The sequence below is a fragment of the Pogoniulus pusillus genome, chromosome 26 (assembly GCF_015220805.1).
Source record: "Pogoniulus pusillus isolate bPogPus1 chromosome 26, bPogPus1.pri, whole genome shotgun sequence".
Lineage (NCBI taxonomy): Eukaryota > Metazoa > Chordata > Aves > Piciformes > Lybiidae > Pogoniulus > Pogoniulus pusillus.
In genome coordinates, this window is record NC_087289.1 from 19,315,513 (window position 1) to 19,330,872 (window position 15,360).

Sequence of the window (15,360 nt, forward strand, 5' to 3'; positions counted from 1 at the left end):
CCTAGCACCCAGCCCTAGCCAGTCAACCAGACCATGGCACTAAGTGCCTCATCCAGGCTTTTCTTGAAGACCCCCAGGGACGGTGCCTCCACCACCTCCCTGGGCAGCCCATTCCAATGCCAATCACTCTCTCTGTGAAGAACTTCTTCCTAATATCCAGCCTATACCTACCCTGGCACAACTTGAGACTGTGTCCCCTTGTTCTATTGCTGGTTGCCTGGCAGAAGAGCCCAACCCCCACCTGGCTACAATGCCCCTTCAGGTAGCTGTAGACAGTAATAAGATCACCCCTGAGCCTCCTCTTCTCCAGGCTAAACAGGCCCAGCTCCCTCAACCTCTCCTCATAGGATTTGTGCTCCAGGCCCCTCACCAGCTTTGTTGCCCTTCTCTGGACATGTTCCAGCACCTCAACATCCTTCTTGAATCGAGGGGCCCAGAACTGGACACAGCACCCAAGGTGTGGCCTGACCAGTGCTGAGTACAGGGGAAGAATAACCTCCCTTGTCCTGCTGGCCACACTGCTCCTGATGCAGGCCAAGATGCCATTGGCTCTCTTGGCCACCTGGGCACACTGCTGCCTCATCTTCAGCTACTATCTATCAGTACCCCCAGGTCCCTTTCCTCCTGACTGCTCTCAGCCACTCAGTCCCCAGCCTATAGTGCTGCTTGGGGTTGTTGTGGCCAAAGTGCAGAACCCTGCACTTGGCCTTGTTCAATCTCATCCCATTCTCAGAGAATGGCAAACACCTCTAGCAGCACATCCTCACTGAAAACCAGGACATGTCTTGCACACAATATGCATTCCCAGCTGGGACAGGAATACCCTCCTGTGTTAAAAGGAGTTCAGAGGGGGATCTGGAGTGGAAAACAGGAGATTGTGGCTCAAAGCAGAGAAAGGGCAAGGGCTGATGGTCATGTTAGCCACCATCCCCATCTCTCAAAACACCAGCATTGCCACATGTACTCTTTCCTCAGCAGAGAGCCAGCCTTCTTTCCCAAGGCCCCACTACCAGGATGGTAGGAGCGGGGCTTAGGCCACTGCACCGTCCCTGGTAAGTTGTTGTTGTGAGGACCTACACAATTTGCCTCCATCTATAGCCAGCCCTGCATGGAGGCTATGATCTTGTTCCCACTGAAATCACTATCACAGAGTTAACTGGGTTGGAAGGCACCTTGAGGATCATCGAGTCCAACCTATCACCTAACCCTTCTAATTAACTAACCCATAGAATCATAGTATCATAGAATCAACCAGGTTGGAAGAGACCTCCAAGCTCAGCCAGTCCAACCTAGCACCCAGCCCTATCCAGTCAACCAGACCATGGCACTAAGTGCCTCATCCAGTCTTTTCTTGAACACCTCCAGGCACAGTGACTCCACCACCTCCCTGGGCAGCCCATTCCAATGCCAATCACTCTTGCTGTGAAGAATTTCTTCCTAATATCCAACCTGAACCTGCCCTAGTAAAGTTTGAAACTGTGTCCCCTTGTTCTGTTGCTGGTTGCCTGGCAGAAGAGCCCAACCCCACCTGGCTACAGCCTCCCTTCAGGCAGCTGTAGACAGCAATGAGCTCTGCCCTGAGCCTCCTCTTCTGCAGGCTGCACACCCCCAGCTCCCTCAGCCTCTCCTCACAGGGCTGTGCTCCAGACCCCTCACCAGCTTCATTGCCCTTCTCTGGGCATGTTCCAGTGTCTCCCAGTGACTCAAAATCTCTCTTGAATTGAGTAACCCAGAACTGGACACAGCACTCAAGGTGTGGCCTGAGCAGTGCTGAGCACAGGGGCAGAATAACCTCCCTTGTCCTGCTGCCCACACTGCTCCTGAGCCAGCCCAGGATGCCATTGGCTCTCCTGTCCCCTGGGCACTCTGCTGGCTCATCTTCAGCCCCTCTCTACCAGCAGCCCCAGGTCCCTCTCTGCCTGGCTGCTCTCAGCCACTCTGTTCCCAGCCTGTAGTGCTGCTTGGGGTTGTTGTGGCCAAAGTGTAGAGCCCTGCACTTGGCCTTGTTAAAACTCGTGGCGCTGGACTGTGCCCATCCCTCTAGAGGGGAACCTCTAACACATCCATGCCTGCTCCCCACTTGGTGTCATCTGTAAACTTACTGGTAGTGGACTCAGTCCCCTTGTCCAGATCATCAATGAAGATATTGAACAGGACTGGGCCCAGCAGTGATCCCTGGGGCACACCACTAGTGCCAGCTGCCAACTGGATGTAGCTCCATTCACCACCACTGCCCAGCCCTCCAGCCAGTTCTTAACCCAGCACAGAGTGCCCCTGTCCAAGCCAAGGGCTGCCAGCTTGGCCAGGAGTTTGCTATGTCAGACAGTGTCCTGTAGGTGCCCTGTGATTGCACTCAGGGTGCACTGCTCCATTATCTTGCCTGGCACTGAGGTCAGGCTGACAGGTCTGTCATTTCCTTGGTCCTCCTTCCAACTCTTTTTGTGGGTGGGCACCACACTGGCAGCTTTCAGTCTGCAGGGACCTCTGCAGTGAGCCAGGGCTGCTGATAAATGATGGAGAGTGTCTTGGCCAGCTCATCTGCCAGCTCTCTCATCGCCCTAGGGCAGATCCCATCTGGTTCCATAGACTTGTGAGGACCCAAGAGGCTCAGCAAGTCCCTAACTACTTCCTCCTGGATTACAGGGAGGCTGCTCTGCTCCCTGACCCCACCTGCCAGCTCAGGAGGCAGCTGACCCGAGACAACCTGCCTTGCTACTGAAAATTGAGGCACAGAAGGTGCTGAGCACCTCTGCCTTTTGCTCATCTCCAGTCACTGCATTCCCCTCCTTGTCCAATACAGAGTGGAGGTTATCCCTGCCCCTCTCTTTGTCACTGGTACATTTATAGAAACATTTCTTGTTCCCATTCCCAGCAGTGGGCAGGCTAAGTTCTAACTGGCCTTTGGCCTCTCTAATTTTCTTCCTACACGACTTGGCAACATCCTTATTTTTCTCCTGAGTTACCACCCCCTCTTCCCAAAGGTGGTCTGCCCTCTTTTTGTCCCTTACTCTTTCACAAGTCCCTCGGCCACCCAGGCAGGTCGCCTGCCCCAGCGGCTCTGCTTTCAGCACAGCCTCTTCTGTACCTTCGAGATTTCTCTCTAGAATTAGGTCCAACCCTCCTGGATCCTTTTGTTTTTAAGGGCTTTTTCCTAAGGTACCCTTCGAGATAGTTCTTTGAATAAGCTGAAGCCTGCCCTGTGGCAGTGCAGTGTGGATGCCCTGCAGATGCCCCTCCCAGCCTCACTGCATACTGCAAACTTCGTTATTTCATGGTCACTGCACCCCAGACAGGCTCTGACCACCACGGCTCCCAGCAGCCCTTCTCTATTGGCAGGCAGCAGGGTGAGCAGAGCCTCACCTCGGTAGGCTGCACAGCAGCTGTGCCAGGAAGCTATCCTCTATGCTCCCTGAAAACCTTCCAGACTGCCTCCTCTCTGCTGTGTTGAGTTCCCAGCAGATCACTGGCAGGTTAAAGGCACCTACAAGCACAAGGGCTGGCAGGCTTGAAAGATGCTGCAGCTGTTTACAGGACAACACCTCCATCTCCTCTTCCTGCCTGGGGGACCTGGAACAGACTCCAACCAGTGTGTCATTGGGCTGCCCTCTGATTTTTACCCATGGGCACTCAGCCTGCTCATCATTAGTTACAAGCTCCATGTTGTCAAGGGCTTCCCTAAGACACAGGCCACCCCTCACCCCCTTCTCCCTCTCCTGTCTTTCCTGGAGAGCCTGGATCCACTCATTGGCCCCCCAGTTTAGAAGGGACATTGAGATGCTTGAGCGTGTCCAGAGAAGGGCAACAAGGCTGGGGAGAGGCCTTGAGCACAGCCCTACGAGGAGAGGCTGAGGGAGCTGGGATTGGTTAGCCTGGAGAAGAGGAGGCTCAGGGCAGACCTTGTTGCTGTCTACAACTATCTGAGGGGAGGTTGTGGCCAGGAGGAGGTTGCTCTCTTCTCTCAGGTGGCCAGCACCAGAACGAGAGGACACAGCCTCAGGCTGCACCAGGGGAGATTTAGGCTGGAGGTGAGGAGAAAGTTCTTCCCTGAGAGAGTCATTGGACACTGGAATGGGCTGCCCGGGGAGGTGGTGGAGTCGCCGTCCCTGGGGCAGTTCAAGGCAGGACTGGACGTGGCACTTGGTGCCATGGTCTGGCCTTGAGCTCTGTGGTAAAGGGTTGGACTTGATGATCTGTGAGGTCTCTTCCAACCCTGATGATACTGTGAGACTGTGATTGCAGCATTCCAGTCGTGTGATGCATCCCACCACGTGTCTGTGATGGCAAACACATCGTAGCCTTCCTGTTGCACCAAGGCTTCCAGTTTATCCTGCTTGTTGCCCGTACTGTGTGAATTAGTGTCCGTGCACTACAGCTTTCACCTTTGCCACTGGCTTACCACTCTCACCTTCCTTCGTGGAGAGCCTGGTTCCATCCCCTACCCCCCCCAGACCTCTCAATGAGGGCTGCCAACTCATGGGCTAGAATTCTCGAACGCTTGATGTCAGCGGCATTTCAACAGCTACTCGAAAGCTACTATAAATAAACACACCATTGAGTTCTGTGCACGGGGTCCTTCCTGAAGTTGCAACCTCTGGGCACTGCTGCAGAAGCATCAAATAGACTGCAAAAATCATTTCCCATCCAGAGCTCAAACGCATTTAAGTCTGCCTGAGCTTTGCTGCCAGCTGTGGCCGTTTCAGCCTCGCTGGGCTAGCTCTGGCGGCGGTGAGCCATGACGCGAGTTGGGTGACGTGACAGTCGAGTTCTGATCAAATATCCTAACCCCAACCTCAGCTGGATCACACCTGCTAGGTGTGTTCTGAACACACCAGGACAGGCACCCAGCAGGCCAGGAAACAGCAGGTGGTTGGCCTCGACGATATCTTTGAGGTCTTTTCCAAAGCCTTCTATGATTACTACTTATCTTTTCAGCCTTAACTTCCAAGGAGAAAGTACAGGCTGTCTCACCTGCTTTTCCTTCCTTGTTAAGAAATGCTCACTGATACATGTGTGCAGAGCAACCTGTTCAGCAGCTGCACACCTGGCTGCCCAGAGCAAAGGCCCAAACCAGTTGCTTCGAGTCCCCCAGTGAATAAAGTTATTTAATATCTAGCCATTTCCCATCCTTGCCCTATCAGCGTTACGGAACCCTAGAACTGTCCTGGGTTACTCTGGTGCCAGCATTCGTAAGACTGGTAAACCACCACATGTGTCTCAATCCATTTAGTCATGTTTACAGGTGATTCTGTGAACCTGCTTTGCAGAAGCAACAGAGCAAAATGGAAACAGGCAGAATGCAAGGCATGTAATTTGAGAGCTGGGGAATTAATCCATATCCATAACCCCGCTCCTGACGAAGCCCTTCTGGGCTGCTGGCTGGTTTGATGCCATCTTGCAGTTATGTCACATAATGCCTGTTGCTAACAGGTTACATAAATGACATGTTGGGTTCCTGTCACTACAAGATCCCTGGCTCCAAAGCAGCATGACTGCCATTATTCATGCAGATGCTGTCTTTTCCTGTGACAAATGAGTGCGCTCAGACCACCTTCGGAGAGGAGGAATCAGCAGGACTTTGGGCATCTTTTAACACTGCTTAGGTACTCGGGATGCAAAGGAATTTTCCAAAGCACCAACATCTGCAGTTGTGGCTGATTGGGTGGGACCCAGGCACCTACACTCTTCAAAACAATCCATCAGGTGTCTGTTTGCCTGGGAGCCTTTGCCCTCAACGTTACTCTTCAAATGTTACTGTTCTCACTAGGAAACACCAAGACTGTGGCACTGATGGTGATGAAAGGAAGATATCTGAGACTGCATAAAATCACATAAAAAGGAGGAAATGGAGAATTTTTAATCCTAGGGAAAGTCATGCAATGTGTTAGTGTGAAATATATTAAACACCAACAAATCCCACCTATACAGCTGTCCAGAGAGTTTGCAGTAATTCTCAGCCTAACAGCATGGTGCTAGAAGGGGAATTCAGCAAATTAAGCAGTTTAAATATTTCAGAGCCACCTTCTGCTTTGTTTCTTTTTTTTCCCCAGTATACAAGCACTTTGTAAGTCACAGAGCTACTGAGATGATAAACAGAAGAGAAAATGAATTACTCACTTATAATTATAATGAGAATGACTGCGCATACTACACCGAGGATGATCATCATCTAGAAAAAGAGAGTTTTGAGGAAAAACATAGTCAGGTTTTCACAGGAAAGACATTCTCTTCCTGCCTCATTCCTTGCACTGTTAACTGCAAACACTCCAACAGGCTTGTTAAGGCCCCAGATACATTGTCAGTTTCAGGAAGAGCTGGCCGTCAGCAAGGGACATAGCATCCTGCCAGAGGTAGCAAGTTCTTCCTGATCAGCTAATACAGTGACCATTCCAACCTTGTCCATTCCCAGCAGTAAAGACAAGGAAAATTCTGAAGGAGAACAACTTCAGAGGCGATTTAAGTGGCTGGGTTCACACATGGCCACATATCACTTGTTCCCCATGTTTCCCAGCCAGGGAAGAGGCACACGGTGCTATCTAGTGCCCAGCAGCTATTTGTGGTGGCTTTGAGTACTTGTGCTGTTGGGAGACAGAGCCTATGACAGCCAGCAGAATTTCCAGCATGTTAGCTGAAAATAGCCCCTTGGAAAGTTGAAGTCTGTTCCCACAGACAGATCACAGCCAGCTGTGCACAGATCATACCAGCACCGAGTTGTGTAGGGCAGAGGCTCCCACACGAGACCTGCCGAGTGATCATGAGGCCCCAGAGATACTGCAGGCTGATTCCCATCATCACCCTATCGAGAATGGGAAGACTGCAAAACAACAATCAGGGACATCTCAAATGAAGGCCTTCACTTCTCCCTACTGGAGAGCAGAGCCAGCCACTCACTTGCAGGAGATTTATCTGGTATTTCTCCTCCTTTGGGTGTTGGGAGGCAGGGGAAGGACATGGGAGGTTCTCTTTGTCAGGGCAAAGCAGGAAGGGACAATGAAGAAAAGAGAATGAGGGCAGGTTTGAAGGTCTGGTGTGGTGACTGCAGTCAGCATGAATGAACTGAGCTCAAAATCTGTGTCTGCAGCTCCCAAAAGCCCTGCTTGCTGCACTGTCAGTCAAAGCAACTGGGCAACAGCTAGAAGAGGCTCAGAGGAACTGCTTGGCTGAGCTTCTCACCTAGATCCACTTTTGCTAGGGTGTTTCTGCATGTAGTTTACCCAGAATACTTTCCCATGCTTTGTGCTTCATAGCACTGTGAATGGAAGAGGCAAAGCAGGCAACAGACTGCCGAGAGACACATTTGGGGTTCTCCTTTAGGAACACATAGGTTTATTTGGCTGGACATGAACAATCATCAGCAAAAGTGGTATTGAAGAGAAGTGGAAATGAAGCTGAACTTTTGGCATAGTGTTCACGTTAGTGGTAAGTAGAAAGAAGCAAAGGTCTTATACAAATAAAAGGAGCTGAAGTTTCTGGGTCCAGAAAAAAAACAGATCCTGATGGGAGATCTGAAAAACCAAAGGAAAGTGAAGGTATCTCTGTTAGTGTGAAAAGATGAGACTTTGAAGGCGACAGGGGAGAGAGCTGGTTGATTACAGCCCTGCTCTATCCTAATCTATTCCTCTTTAAAAGAACAGTCATTTCCTCTATTCTCACAGTGGTTTGTGGAACCAAGGTGTTTTTTTGTAGTTTACCATTCTAAAGAAGGATCGAGAGACTGATGATCTCCCACCAGGAGAAAGCATTGTTATACCTGCTGCTAAAACTTGCTATGGCTGCTCAGGTTTTGTGGTTCCCACAGGGAGCTGACACGAATTAACAAGGTGTGCACTCCCCTCCCTATAGGCAGGCAGCCACTGAAGCATCGACATTTACATCTAGCTTTTATATACTGCAGAAATTGTCTGAAGATAGGTTCTGGTAAAGATCAAAGTCGATTGACTTCTTATCCTGGTGCCCAGAAGGTAAGGCATCTCTTTCTGGTCTTGGTAAGAAGAGACCACTAAGAGGTGCCATCCTGCAAGCAAAGTCCCAATAAATGAAAGTGAAAGTAATGTCTGTCATTAAGTGATTCTTAACAAAAATTTACATTCTTTACCTTGCAATTTTTCCACCAGTATTTTCTCTTCAGTTTGGCTGCACTGGTTTCAAACTGTGAGGCACCTGCTTGCAATGCATCTGCGCGGTTGTCGAGCTCTGATAGCTTCTGGTCTCTTTCTAGCACCTTGTCCACGTTCATTCTCATGATGTCTACCACCTGCAAAGGCACAGCCTCATGTTAGATTAAACACACACGTAAAGCTGAAGGTCACCTGTATGTTCCCACCCTGGAATATCACATATCATACTGAGTGATTGGCATTGGAATGCGCTGCCCAGGGAGGTGGTGGAGTCACCGTCCCCAGAGGTATCACAGTCTCACAGTATCACCAAGGTTGGAAGAGACCTCACAGATCATCAAGTCCAACCCTTTACCACAGAGCTCAAGGCCAGACCATGGCACCAAGTGCCACGTCCAGTCCTGCCTTGAACAGCTCCAGGGACGGCGACTCCACCACCTCCCCGGGCAGCCCATTCCAGTGTCCAATGACTCTCTCAGTGAAGAACTTTCTCCTCACCTCCAGCCTAAATCTCCTCTGGCACAGCCTGAGGCTGTGTCCTCTTGTTCTGGTGCTGGCCACCTGAGAGAAGAGAGCAACCTCCCCCTGGCCACAACCACCCTTCAGGTAGTTGTAGAAACATAGAATCATAGAATCATAGAATCAACCAGGTTGGAAGAGACCTCCAAGATCATCCAGTCCAACCTAGCACCCAGCACTATCCAGTCAACCAGACCATGGCACTAAGTGCCTCATCCAGTCTTTTCTTGAAGACCCCCAGGGACAGTGCCTCCACCACCTCCCTGGGCAGCCCATTCCAATGCCAATCACTCTCTCTGTGAAGAAGTTCTTCCTAACATCCAGCCTATACCTACCCTGGCACAACTTGAGACTGTGTCCCCTTGTTCTATTGCTGGTTCCCTGGGAGAAGAGACCACCCCCCACCTGGCTACAATGCCCCTTCAGGTAGTTGTAGACAGTAATAAGATCACCCCTGAGCCTCCTCTTCTCCAGGCTAAACAGGCCCAGCTCCCTCAACCTCTCCTCATAGGATTTGTGCTCCAGGCCCCTCACCAGCTTCGTTGCCCTTCTCTGGACATGTTCCAGCACCTCAACATCTCTCTTGAATTGAGGGGCCCACAACTGGACACAGTACTCAAGGTGTGGCCTGAGCAGTGCTGAGTACAGGGGAAGAATAAGCTCCCTTGTCCTACTGGCCACACTGCTCCTGATGCAGGCCAGGATGCCATTGGCTCTCTTGGCCACCTGGGCACACTGCTGGCTCATGTTCAGGCAGGTATCAATCAGTACCCCCAGGTCCCTTTCTTCCTGGCTGCTCTCCAGCCACTCCGACCCCAGCCTGTATCTCTGCATGGGGTTGTTGTGGCCAAAGTGCAGCACCCTGCACTTGGAGCTATTGAATGCCATCCCATTGGACTCTGCCCATCTGGATGAGGCACTTAGTGCCATGGTCTGGTTGGTTGGACAGGGCTGGGTGATGGTTTGGACTGAATGAGCTTGGAGGTCAATTCCAACCTGGTTGATTCTTTGATTCTATGAAACCAGCCTTCTGCTGGTACAAAAGCAGCTACCTGGGCAGTGCCTCAAAGCCCATGCCTATGGGAACAAACACTGTGAGAAGAAGATGAGCATTGCAGCCATCGGAGTGGCTGGAGAGCAGACAAACAGAGAGGGATCTGGGGGTGCTGGTTGATACCTGCCTGAACATGAGCCAGCAGTGTGCCCAGGTGGCCAAGAGAGCCAGTGGCATCCTGGCCTGCATCAGGAATGGTGTGGCCAGCAGGAGCAGGGAGGTCATTCTGCCCCTGTACTCTGCACTGGTTAGACCACACCTTGAGTACTGTGTTCAGTTCTGGGCCCCCCAGTTTAGGAGGGACATTGAGATGCTTGAGCGTGTCCAGAGAAGGGCGACGAGGCTGGGGAGAGGCCTTGAGCACAGCCCTACGAGGAGAGGCTGAGGGAGCTGGGATTGGTTAGCCTGGAGAAGAGGAGGCTCAGGGGAGACCTTATTGCTGTCTACAACTACCTGAGGGGAGGTTGTGGCCAGGAGGAGGTTGCTCTCTTCTCTCAGGTGGCCAGCGCCAGAATGAGAGGACACAGCCTCAGGCTGTGCCAGGGGAGATTTAGGCTGGAGGTGAGGAGAAAGTTCTTCCCTGAGAGAGTCATTGGACACTGGAATGGGCTGCCCGGGGAGGTGGTGGAGTCGCCGTCCCTGGAGCTGTTCAAGGCAGGACTGGACGTGGCACTTGGTGCCATGGTCTGGCCTTGAGCTCTGTGGTAAAGGGTTGGACTTGATGATCTGTGAGGTCTCTTCCAATCCTGATAATACTGTGACACTGTGATACTGTGAACTGTGCTCATAAGCCCTTCAGGGTTAAAAAATAAAGGGCTATTATGAAATACCTTAATTAGTCTCATTAAAGCTTTTCATTTCTTTTAGCCTACAACTAGCTACATCACTATGGATACAAAAACCTGATGGGGACCAGTACCTCTATAATACAATTTGGTTGACATTGGTCCAGTCATCACTAAGCCCGAGCCATGCTTTTCCATACAAATTTTATGTGACTTTTCCTGGATCCCAAACCCAACTGCTCCTAAGAAAGATAATGTAACCTTCTTATTCCTGGGATTTGCCATGGCAGAAACTTTATCACATCCACTGGAATGTGGCAGGGGCCACAGTGCCAACAAATTCCCAGGAGCTGGACCTCTCTAGCAGGTGCTTCCACCTTGTCTGGCTTTATGGTGAGACCTGCCTTCAGCAGCATGGCAATTATCTTGTTGCCCTTCCCAGACACTTCTCCTGCTGTGTTCCCCCAGACAATGATGTCACCAATGAACTGCAGGTGCTCTGGAGCTCCACCTTTCTCCAGCGCATCATGAGTCACTGCATGACAGATGGCTGAGCTGTGCTGACACCCCTGGGGCAAACAGTTAAATGGATACTGAACCCCCTCCAGGTGGAAGCAAACTGAGGCTTGCATTCCTCTGCTATTGGAATAGAGAAGAAGGCATTGGCAACATCTATGGTTGCAAACCATTGAGCCTCCTTGGATTCCAGCTCATACTGGAGTTCTAACATGTCTGGCACAGCAGAACTCATGGGAGCCCACCTATCCATCCTGTCAAGGTCCCTCTGCAGGGCTCTCCTACCCTCCAACAGATCCACAGCTGCTCCTAGCTTGGTGTCATCTGCAAACTTACTGATGCTGGACTCAATGCCCTTGTCCAGATCATCAGCGAAGATACTGGACAGGACTGGTCCCAGCACTGATCCTTGGGGAATACCACTAGTGGCTGGCTGCCAGCTGGATGTGGCACCATTCACCACCACTCTCTCGTTGAGCTAGACAAAAGCCTCCTTCATTTAGGCCATGGAAGCCAACTGTCAATGGCCATTCTCCATTTGCCTTTTGCACAGGCCATATTGCACTGCTGGAAGGTGAATGGGTTTTTAATGGGGTCCTGGTGCTCCAGACAACCAATCAGGTCATGTATGGGCACCAAGGAGTCATGGTTTGTTCTGTATTGCCTATGGTGTACAGTTGGAGTGGCAATTGGCAACTGCACATCCTCTATATTATGCTGTTCAACAACTGCAGACTCCTCTGAGAGTTCAGGGCTAACAGACAAACTCAATCTCTCTCCAACAGCTTCTACAGTTACTAATCTGTAGCCAGATTATGTAGGAGAAAAATTAGAGAGGCTAAGGCCCAGCTAGAACTTAGGCTGCCACTTCCATGAAAGATAACAAAAAGCACTTTTATAAATGTATCAATGCTAGAAAGAAGGGCAAGAAGAGCCTCCACTGCTTACTGGACCAGGAGGGGAATACTATAACTGATGATGTAGAAAAGGCTGAGGTCCTGAATGCCTTCTTCACCTCAGTTTTCAGCAGCAAGGAGGGAGGAGTTCAGGGCAAGTGGCCTCTTGAACTGGGGGATGGGGTCGGGGAGCAGTGTGTTCCCCTGGAAATTCATGAAGAATTAGTTCAGGACCTACTGAGCCACCTGGACACCCACAAGTCCATGGGACCAGATGGGATCCATCCCAGGGTGCTGAGAGAGCTGGCAGCTGAGCTGGCCAAGCTGCTCTCCATCATTTTCCAGCAGTCCTGGCTCACCAGAGAGGTTCCCAGGAGACTGGAAACTGCCAACGTGGTCCCCATCCACAAGAAGGGTGGGATGGAGGAACCTGGGAACTACAGACCTGTCAGCCTGACCTCAGTGCCAGGGAATCTAATGGAGCAGGTTATCTTGGGGGTGATAAGAGCACACCTGAGAGATGGCAAAGGGCTCAGGTCCAGCCAGCATGGGTTTAGGAAGGGCAGATCCTGCCTCTCCAACCTGATCTCCTTCTATGATCAGGTGACTGCTTGGTGGATGTGGGGAGGCCTGTGGATGTGCTCTATCTGGACTTCAGCAAGGCCTTTGACACTGTCCCCCACAGCAAACTGCTGGCTAAGCTGTCAGCCCACGGCTTGGATGGCAACACTCTGTGCTGGGTTAGGAACTGGCTGGAGGGCTGAGCCCAGAGAGTGGTGGTGAATGGTGCCACATCCAGCTGGCAGCTGTCACTAGTGGTGTCCCTCAGGGATCAGTGCTGGGCCCCATCCTCTTTAACATCTTCATTGATGACCTGGATGAGGGCATGGAGTCAGTCATCAGCAAGTTTGCAGATGACACCAAGCTGGGGGCAGATGTGGCTGGGTTGGAGGGCAGAAGAGCTCTGCAGTGGGACCTTGACCACCTGGACAAATGGGCAGAGTCCAAGGGGATGGCTTCAATAGCTCCAAGTGCAGGGTGCTGCACTTTGGCCACAGCAACCCCATGCAGAGATACAGGCTGGGGTCGGAGTGGCTGGAGAGCAGCCAAACAGAGAGGGATCTGGGGATGCTGATTGATACCCACCTGAACATGAGCCAGCAGTGTGCCCAGGTGGCCAAGAGAGCCAGTGGCATCCTGGCCTGCATCAGGAATGGTGTGGCCAGCAGGAGCAGGGAGGTCATTCTGCCCCTGTACTCTGCACTGGTTAGACCACACCTTGAGTGCTGTGTTCAGTTCTGGGCCCCCCAGTTTAGGAGGGACATTGAGATGCTTGAGCGTGTCCAGAGAAGGGCAACGAGGCTGGGGAGAGGCCTTGAGCACAGCCCTACGAGGAGAGGCTGAGGGAGCTGGGATTGGTTAGCCTGGAGAAGAGGAGGCTCAGGGGAGACCTTATTGCTGTCTGCAACTACCTGAGGGGTGGTTGTGGCCAGGAGGAGGTTGCTCTCTTCTCTCAGGTGGCCAGCACCAGAACAAGAGGACACAGCCTCAAGCTGTGCCAGGGGAGATTTAGGCTGGAGGTGAGGAGAAAGTTCTTCCCTGAGAGAGTCATTGGACACTGGAATGGGCTGCCCGGGGAGGTGGTGGAGTCGCCGTCCCTGGAGCTGTTCAAGGCAGGATTGGATGTGGCACTTGGTGCCATGGTCTGGCCTTGAGCTCTGTGGTAAAAGGTTGGACTTGATGGTCTGTGAGGTCTCTTCCAACCTTGGTGACACTATGATACTGTGACATTGTGATACTGTGACACTGTGAGACTGTGATACTGTGATATTCCACAGGTCCAGTTATAAGCCTTGTGATCTTTGAAGCACCCTTCTCTCAGAAAGGCAATTCCCAAAATGCCAGGTGCACTTGGAGCTGTTCCAAGGGCATGTCTTTACCAAGCACTCCCAGGTGAGCTGGGCTCTGCCTCCACCCTTGGCAACTCTTAAGAGGAATTACCTAGATAAAGGCCCCATGCAAAGGGAACTCCATGGATTTCCTGCCTCATGAATTGACTTATTCTGCAGAGCTTTCTCCAACAAGATGAGTTCCCAGCCATAACTTGAACTCATGATTGAAATTGCAGGATGGAAAAAGATTTACCTGAGAAAATTCAGCCCTGAGTTGTAGTAAGGAGCTGCTGGCTCCTCACTGCACAGCCTCTGTGAAAGTGTGCACAGCCAGTGCACGAGAGGTGAAGCCTTGGCATGCATGTGGATTATACAGTCAGAGAATCAACCAGGTTGGAAGAGACCTCCAAGCTCATCCAGCCCAACCTAGCACCCAGCCCTATCCAATCAGCTAGACCATGGCACTAAGTGCCTCAGCCAGGCTTGGCTTCAACACCTCCAGGGACAGCGACTCCACCACCCCCTGGGCAGCCCATTCCAATGCCAATCACTCTCTCTGGCAACAACTTCCTCCTAACATCCAGCCTAGATCTCCCCTGGCACAACTTGAGGCTGTGTCCCCTTGTTCTGTTGCTGGTTGCCTGGCAGAAGAGACCAACCCCACCTGGCTACAGCCTCCCTTCAGGTAGCTGCAGCCAGCAATGAGCTCTGCCCTGAGCCTCCTCTGCTGCAGGCTGCACACCCCCAGCTCCCTCAGCCTCTCCTCACAGGGCTGTGCTCCAGGCCCCTCCTCAGCCTTGCTGCCCTTCTCTGGACACCTTCCAGCACCTCAACATCTCTCTTGAATTGAGGAGCCCAGAACTGGACACAGCACTCAAGGAGTGGCCTGAGCAGTGCTGAGTACAGAGGAAGAATAACCTCCCTTGTCCTGCTGCCCACACTGCTCCTGAGCCAGCCCAGGATGCTGTTGGCTCTCTTGGCCACCTGGGCACTGCTGCCTCATGTTCAACTGCTCTCTACCAGCACCCCCAGCTCCCTCTCTGCCTGGCTGCCCTCCAGCCACTGTGGCTATAGTGCTGCTTGGGGTTGTTGTGGTCAAAGTGCAGAACCCTGCACTTGGCCTTGTTCAGTCTCATCCATTGGCCTCTGCCCACCCATCCAGATTATCAATGAAGACACTGAACAGGACTGGGCCCAGCACCGATCCTTGGAGAACAACACTGGTGCCAACTGCCAGCTGGATGTGGCACCATTCCCCACCACTCTCTCACTGAGTTAGACCAAAGCCTCCTAGCAAGCCAGAGCTGCTGTAGGAATTCAGCACTGGGGTAGCTGCTGGGTCGCACACCAGTCTCGGTGATGCTGTGCCCACTTACTCTAGCAGAGTGTGGTTGCTGCTCTCCCACTTTTCACAGCCTGTAGCAAGGCAGCCTGTGTGTTTGCATTTACAATTATCTCACCAGCATGTGCCCCCCCCCCCAGGGTTACCGAAACACAGCATTTAAATACAGAGAGGTGAAACCAGCAGCAAAGGAACCTTTGACAGGACCAGCACAGGGTTAAAGGCTGTTCCAGAGCTCCAAA

At 51.9% G+C, this 15,360-nt stretch overlaps 1 protein-coding gene across 3 annotated transcripts in view; it reads right to left on the reverse strand.

The window, feature by feature from the left end:
- Positions 1 to 15,360, reverse strand: part of LOC135187063 (vesicle-associated membrane protein 2-like) — an 83,316-nt gene that overhangs the window by 6,731 nt on the left and 61,225 nt on the right. For 2 of the 3 annotated variants that reach the window (XM_064165427.1, XM_064165428.1), the window contains exons 3-4: positions 8,093 to 8,251; positions 6,115 to 6,166 (exon numbers count right to left, since the gene is read on the reverse strand). In XM_064165427.1, coding sequence (XP_064021497.1) covers positions 6,115 to 6,166; positions 8,093 to 8,251 — 211 coding nt within the window. Of the gene's footprint in view, positions 1 to 6,114; positions 6,167 to 7,327; positions 7,503 to 8,092; positions 8,252 to 15,360 lie in introns of those variants that run through there. The other variant, XM_064165429.1, reaches the window with a different exon arrangement.